The 8,198-nt window shown below is 44.2% G+C and overlaps 1 protein-coding gene across 1 annotated transcript; it reads left to right on the forward strand.

Moving 5' to 3' along the window:
- Positions 1–1,053: 1,053 nt before the first annotated feature.
- mgat1b (alpha-1,3-mannosyl-glycoprotein 2-beta-N-acetylglucosaminyltransferase b) lies at positions 1,054–5,104 on the forward strand (the record flags this gene model as incomplete). Its single annotated transcript, XM_083900118.1, has 2 exons — positions 1,054–1,923; positions 4,169–5,104. The coding sequence occupies 2 exons, from the start codon at positions 1,054–1,056 to the stop codon at positions 4,868–4,870; spliced, it is 1,572 nt and encodes a 523-aa protein (XP_083756244.1). The 3' UTR covers positions 4,871–5,104.
- Positions 5,105–8,198: the final 3,094 nt, after the last annotated feature.

Consider the following 8,198-nt stretch of genomic DNA (forward strand, 5'->3'; position numbering starts at 1 on the left):
GTACTGGGACTTTTTTTAATGTACGCAGCCCTGCTGATTGAGGCGGAGGTTGCAGCGCTGCAGTTCTGATTTGTTGGAGCAACTTGTCAATGTTTCGTTTCAAGCTGCCAAAGCACGCAAATGGAATCGTTTAATTTTTTACCAGCACTGAACTGAACATACCTGGCCGACCGATCTCCACAACAACCGTTCACATTAAAGGTCCAAACACAGTTCACATGTTTTTAATCACCGCAGCTCGTCTCTTTAGCGCAGCACGACATGAGCGTTTCTTGGTGCCAGGTGGTGGTAATGTGTCTCTTTAATCCCATTAGTTCCTCCTTTCATCTCCAGTAAAACTTGGGGTCATGAGACTTTCAACATGTAACATTTAAGTGGAGTTTGTCTACTAAAGTGATGTTTTCTCTCAGCCGTTCATATAAAGGTGGGTGTTTAGAGCAGCTGTATGTGCCCTGGGATCTTGACCTCGCACAGAATGCATTAAATATGTTGTCGAACTGGGCTTCTTTTTGTGTTTGGAGAAATTTAAACGTCTTTTTTTTTTTTTTATAAAGGAACCAGCGGTAACTGTTGACTAAACACGAGCAGCTGCTCCAGGTCACTGTGGTTCATTGAACACTCAGTGTCGGCTTACAGGGCCCTTTTGTATCTGCTTGGTTATTATAATGTCGGAAAGATTCATTCTGCTGCTGATTTAATTTCCTCTGTGCTCTGTTTTCAGGATGACGGCTGAAGGATAGCATCGAGAAGTCACAGTCCCCCCGCCCTCCCTCCGAGTCCGAAGTGACCCCACTTCCCCTTCCTCCGCACTTTCTTTAACCCGACTCTGCACTTTTTAAAACTCCGCCCTCGTCTATTTTTGGGTATTTTGATGGAGTTCATGAACAGTCCTGCTGACGCTCTCCTGACCCAAAGAGGGGATGATTCTCAAATGTGAAATATTATATTGAGACTGGATGTCACCGTCATTACCACCTTGCTCTGTAGGTTTCTCAGTCTGGTTCCGGCACTTATTTTCACGACCCGTTCACATTTTTTAAGCGTGATTGGGCCATGGTTCGCAAGAAAGGTTCTCTTATACTATGTGGTGCTTTCCTGTTCGTCGCCTGGAATGCTTTGCTTCTACTTTATCTTTGGGGTCGCCCTCCCATCGGCCGCCCCGGAGAAGGCGGGGGAGCCGAACCAGGAGGGAACGAGGAGTGGGAAGCGGGCAAAGGAGCCCAGGCCAACCTGGCCGGTGAGGTGATTCGGCTCGCGGAGGAGGTGGAAGATCAACTGGAGACCCAGAAGAAGCTGCTCAAGGAGATCGAAAGTTACAGAGCGCTGTGGGCTCGGCACAAGGGCGTCGGCAAGAGACAGGCGGGTGATGCAAAACGAGTTATAGAAGACGTTAAACCCCAGCCGTCAAAGCCGCCGCCGCCGCCTCCTCTCAAAGATAAAGTAGATGACAAGGCCCAGGCTGTGATACAGCACACACAGAAGCCTGTTCACACCGCAGCTCCAGACTCTAAGTTAGAACAGCACCAGCCCAATGAAATAAGGGACGAGGTTGTCGAGACGAATGATTTACCGACGTCGGCTGCCAGCCCAGGAGTCGTCATCCCTATTCTGGTTATTGCTTGCGACAGAGTGACTGTAAAACGGAGCCTTGACAAACTGATCCAGTACCGCCCCAGTCCGCAGCTGCACCCCATCATCGTCAGCCAAGACTGCGGCCACGCCGAGACGGCCCGCGCGATCGGCTCGTACGGCGACCAGGTGACGCACATACGCCAGCCGGACCTGTCGGACATCCGAGTCCGCCCGGAGCACAGGAAGTTCCAGGGCTACTACAAGATTTCCCGACATTACCGCTGGGCTCTCAACCAAGTGTTCAACACCATGTCCCACGCCACTGTCGTCATTGTGGAGGACGACCTGGAGGTGAGCACGCTCAGCATATCAACAACCTACATTACCGTTCATAAGTTTGGGCTCACCTCTACAATTTTTGTTGTGTTTTCCATTAAAAGTTGCACTTTTGTTAATCAAAAGAGTTGCAAAATGAATAGAAAATATAGTCAAGACAAACTTTGCTTTCGTCAAAGAACCAGCAAAACTGTTTTCAGCTGTGCTAACATCATTGCACAAGGGTTTTCTAATCATCCAATATCCTTTTAACGCGATTAGCAAACACAACGTACCATTAGAACACTGGAAATGGGCCTCTATACACCTATGTACATATTCCATTAAAAACTTTGCAGCTACAATAGTCGTTTACCACATTAACAATGTATGGAGTGTATTTCTGATTCATTTATAGTTGTATTCATTGAAAAAGGTGCTGTTCCTTAAAAAATAAGGACATTTTGAAGTGACCCCAAACTTTTGAACGGTAGTGTACATGTTTTAAATTTCATGTTCCATCAAAAAACCTGTGGACATAACATGACTTTGTAACTTTGCTCCCTGGTGAAGGTGTGACCAGCCAGTGCATAGGTTACTGGTGATTAGAGGAGCTTCCCTTGAGAGAAGTTGCAGTAGCTGCAGTTTATTTTCCGTGTCGGTGACGGAGAATAACAAGACATCAGACATAGGAAGTCGAATTAAAACATCAGAGTGAGCGTTTGGCTGCTTCAAAAAAAGTGCCTGAGCAGCATTAAATACCGTGAGCAGGAAATAAAGAGTCACTCTAACTGTGACCTAGACAAACTGTGTCCTATAAATCAGCTATAATTTGTGTTGGTGAGTGGGGAAAATGTTGGTTCTCTTGCGCAACTGTTTTCCAGTATTTTTCCTTTCCTTTTTTTTATTACTCACAACTCTGGGAATGACTCACTTTTATTGGTTGAGATAATCTCTCCTTTAGCAGAAGTTTATTTTACCTACATGACCCAACAATACTGAATTTACTCAGACGACGTGTTAAAACTCCTCCTCCACTGCGGCGCCTTGTCTTTAACAATACTTTCTCCATTTGACTTAAACTGGTGGAGGCATCAGTCGTCCTTTGTGTCGAGATGTAAATTTGCTGTGACACAAAGTTCACTTCCCTGTCGGATCAGACTGTGAAATAAAGTGGTGAAGCAGATGAATTTAATTTGTCGAGACTTGTGCGCGTCTCTCAAGCCGGTACCTGTCGATGGCAGTGTGCTGGTGGAGTTGGCACTGAAGAGACCGCCGAAAACCACACTTAAAGGCATCCATTTCCCCTTTTATTTATGTTTAAAGCAAAGCGTTTTTCTTCTTCTTTTGTTGTTGTTTCAGTTAACTGATAGATTTAAACTTTTAGTTCTGGACCAAGTACAAACTAAAGTAAGGGGTTTTTCCACAGTGTAAGACATCCTCTAAAAACAGGAAATGGCACAAATGTGAGTCTTGAAGTCGACATGTTTCATATTAAACTGAAATGTCAACACTTTTTGAGGGGGAAATTTGCAATTGTTACTCTTTGCTGTTTCTGTTCATCAAGTGTACAGGTTTGAATGGTCTTGAGATTTTTCAATAGCTTACTCAGTCGTCTGTTAGCAAGAAGTTACGTTCCACAGGTTCAGCAAGTGAACAACGCTAACGCACGTTAACGCATGACGCGTTTCCATGACAACTGACTGGAAAAAGACGCGTGACGTCATGTTTACGTGCCGCGCCACCGGAAATCGGGCACCATTTACCAGTTAGCTCCTTTAGCGCCGTTAGCGCGCCTACAGTCGAACTGGAGCGCTCTCGTTATTAAACGAAAAGGGCAGCGCTACAAATAACCAGCGTACCTGTGTACTGCGTATGTGTGCCTCTGTTTTTAAAGTTTAGCGCTACTTTAGAGACTCATTTTAACGTGACGGCTCACGCGTCTTTTTCCGATCAGTCGTCATGGAAACGTGCCATGCGTTAACGTTGACACTGTTAAAGCGATAACGTGCCCAGCCCTACCTAAAACATGAATTCTAGTAGCTAGCATTTAACATTTTTAGCATTCACGCAAAGTCTTTCATTAGCAAAGTGCAAACAAAAGTGAAATAACACAAATTAAAGTTGAGAAAACAGAAACTGTATTTTACTCTATGACCTGTTCTTTCGCCTCAACATCAAGCTTGTGGCGATATCATCTCTTTTCCCAGCCTTACATTAGCCCAAAGTTCTTGAGAATCCTGTGTATCTCACCTCTGCGTCACTCTCCTTCCTCCTGCAGGTGGCGCCGGACTTCTTTGAGTATTTCCGAGCCCTGTACCCGATCCTGCGCGCCGACCCGACCCTGTGGTGCGTCTCCGCCTGGAACGACAACGGCAGAGATGCCCTGGTGGACCCGTCCAAGGCCGAGCTCCTCCACAGGACGGACTTCTTCCCCGGCCTCGGCTGGATGCTGCTGAAGGAGATGTGGGACGAGCTGGAGCCCAAATGGCCGCTGGCCTTCTGGGACGACTGGATGCGTCAGCCGGAGCAGCGCCGAGAGCGCTCGTGCGTGCGGCCGGAAATCTCGCGGACGATCACGTTTGGCCGCAAAGGCGTGAGTTTAGGTCAATTCTTTGACCAGTATCTTCGCTACATTAAGCTAAACACTCAATTTGTGCCTTTTACCAAACAAAATTTGTCTTATTTGTTGAGAGAGAACTACGACGTAAAGTTTATCAAAGAGGTTTACAGCGCGCCGCTGGTGAAAGTTGAGAAACTGCAGCAAGGAGGCAGCTTACAGGGCCCCGGACCGTTCAGGGTGCAGTACTCCAGTCGGGACAGTTTTAAAGTCTTGGCTCGAAATCTTGGCGTGATGGACGACTTAAAATCCGGAGTTCCTCGTACCGGTTACAGGGCCGTGGTCGGCTTCCTGTACCGGGGCCGGAGGGTGTTTCTGGCTCCACCAGAGGGGTGGACGCAGTACGACATCAGCTGGAGCTGAGAGTCTCGGATCAAGACGGTGACGACACACGTGAATTTTTGGTTGACGAGGAGAGAGAGTGCCCCCGAATCAGGGGAACTCTCTCTCAGACCAAAGAAAATCAGCAGACGCTGTGGTTCATAAAGAGACTGAAGACGGCGCTGCGAGGTCAGGTCTTCACCCGGTGGCCACGGCCGCGGTGGAGAAGCTTCTAAAGTTCAGGATCAGTCGTTCTAGAGCCACACAGACCTCACATGGAGCTCCAACAATGTAGGAAAGGAAGATCACACCCTTAAAAAAAGACCTACTATTGGCAACGTGCCTTTCCGTATGGGCCCACTTTAGTTTTTTTGTTTGTTTTTATTTCTGTGAATATCGGCCAAATATAGACTCACACCACACACGGAGGTTTGGAGCGGAAGAAGAAGTCGGCGAGATGATGCTGCATCATAATGAGGCAGCCACACACACGAGCAGAGCGATCATTATCCGGAACAAAAGAAAAAAAAAAACACACAAAGACGTACGAGCGCGATGTGGGTCATGTGGAAGGAAGGTGTCGAGATTTGAGACTCGAGACGACGTTTTGCATTTTTTCTGCCTAATTAGAAGCAGGAAACCAAGAAAGCATCCGCAGAGTTGGAGGTGGTAAACAAAGGGCCGCGTCGCAGACCCGATGGTTGTCATTAAAGAAGAAGAAAGGCTTCTTTATTAGTGATACTGAGCGCACGAGGAATCACACGAGAGGCGGAGACGAGAGCAGCTTTGATCCAGCTCTAACTGATCTGGATTTATAAATACATCTGCTCTGGAGCTGCAACAATTAATCAGTTAATTAAATGCTAAAACTATTTTGATTAATCTGTTTGAATTGTTTTTTATTTAATAAATCAAAGAAATTCTCACATTGTTATCAGCTTAAAGTGATAGTTTGAAAATTTGGACATAAGAACTATTTTCCAACTCAGCCGGTGTGATGGAGACGTCTGGAGACGTTTTCAAGAAATTTCATTCAGTTCTTCTAGTTGCCGAGTTTGCTGGTGCTATTCCTAGCGCAAGTCAATGGTACAGGTTAGCATGGCATTAGAAACACTCATACCGACTTCACTGCTGCTGCTGAGACATAAATCCTTCAAATTGCAAGGTTGGTTTTATTTCAAACATTCTATCAACACATATGTAACAACAGATATGTACATCTATAGTCTGCCGTTACAAATGATTTGCCTCAGGTGCACTGTGGAATCGGTATGAGTGTTTCTAATGCCATGCTAACCTGTATCATTGACTTGCGCTAGCCATAGCACGTCTCCATCACACCGGCTGAGTTGGAAAATATGTCTTATGTCCAAAATTCCGAACTATCCCTTTAAGAAATTGTTAAAACTGGATCATTTTGAGATCAACATTTTCTGACATTTTTATGGACCAAAAAACAAATGGAGAAAATAATCACCAGATTAATCGATTATGGAATTAGTTGCAGCCCTGATCAGATCAGAACACACAGCTCTTTGTTTTCTTTTCTTTTATTGTGAAAGGTTCTTGGAGTCTGAGAGTGTTAACGGTTCAGTGTTGAGAAGTTCTGTTTCAGTTCATGTTGCTGGAGTGTGTGTGTGTGTGTGTGTGTGTGTGTGTCGCAGTCTTCACGGTGCCAAAATTCTACTTCACCCTGTCCTTAAATTTCAGTTTTCAGCTTTAGGAACGTTGTTTGTGAACGCGTCTGCAAAGACTAATGTGAATAATTACATATTTATGATACCTGACAGCCGTTCAGACGATGAATCTGGATCAGTCTGTGGATCGGTGACATTAGTCCAATATCCAATAAGTCAATTTTAGTCAATACTGGCTCTTTTTCCAATATTGGCAAATCCTACAAATTATTATTTTTTTACTCTCCAGGTATCATAAACAGCTCTCTATGGTTGTAAATGTTTAATATCTTCACCTGGGCTTATGGAAACGGTACAAACCACAGTATTTCATGGTGAAGTTGGGCACCACTTTAAAGTTACAGTGTGTAAAATTTTAATATCCATCGCTCTCACCCTTCTATGAGAATCTACGAGTCTACGAGCTAAGTTTTAAGCCTTTGGAAACAAACCCACAGTGATCCAAAATGGCGGCCCCTTGTAGCGCTGACCCTGCTGCAGGTATAGATATTAAAGGCTCAGTCTGGGGTAATGAAAAAATGATTCATATAAACACAACCTCGCACAGTGATATCAGGCCCTCACATCCCCGCCGCCCACGTCGCCTCGTCATTTTTTGTAAGTGTATATAATCGTCTTTTAATTTCTCATGAATTCAGAAGTTAGAAGTTCACCAAATTTTACACCATGTCCCCAAAATGGTGATTTGCTTCACAGGCAGTAATTAATAAAATAGAAATACACGGAGAATTAAACATATGACACCTTGATTAAATAATGTTAATTATTAGTTAAATAACCCTTCTTTTTACAGGGAAATGGAGCGTTGCGCCCATATTCTTGTCATTACGGTAGCCCCTCAGGACTTCCTCAACGGTTGAATGGTAACAGATAACAGATATCGAAAGTGGAAGTTATCTTGGGGGGAAAAAGGGGCAGAAAAACTCACTCATTTAACATTTATTGATAATTCTACAGCCATAAAATCTGAAATAATATGGTCATAATAGGGTTAAGTGTCTCTGAAGGGAGACGTTGGGTTTATTCTGTGCTACTGCACTAATATATGTTCACATCTCTCATGGCTCCATCTTCATTAGAGCTCACGAAATGAAGCGTCCACTATTTTGAAATTTTTTCCAACAATTAAAACAAACTTTCAGCTTCTTAAATGTGACCATTGTCTTGTTTCTTTGCTCCATTGAACAAAGCTTTTTTTTACATTATTATGACGAGGTTTTTTGGATCAAACGAGTACTCGATTAATCCAGGACATGATCGTTAGTTGCAGCCAGTTAATCCTCACGCTTCTTCTTCTTCTTCTTCTGCCGCTCAAGTCTTTGGATTTCACCGATGTGAATTCTGATTCTCCAGCTCCCTGAAGGTCGTGGACTTCCTCGCTCGTGCGTCTCTTGCTTGGCCCGAACGAACTTTGCGTCTTAACCAGTTTTTTGAAGGAAATGATTTAAATATGAAGGACGAACCTGTCGAATGAGATTCATTCAGTCATGATGATGTCACTGATAATCACTCTGAAGCTTTGTAATTACATGACTTCCAAACCGTCGTTTGGTCAACTTTAGGTTTGTTGAAGAACCAATGATTGTGTTGTTTTTGTTTGATTTTTTTTGTTTGTTTTTATTTGTTTGTGCACCAGGAAAGGCTGACAAATGATTATCACTGTACTGTAATTA

The sequence above is a fragment of the Microchirus variegatus genome, assembly GCF_963457635.1.
Source record: "Microchirus variegatus genome assembly, chromosome: 13".
Lineage (NCBI taxonomy): Eukaryota > Metazoa > Chordata > Actinopteri > Pleuronectiformes > Soleidae > Microchirus > Microchirus variegatus.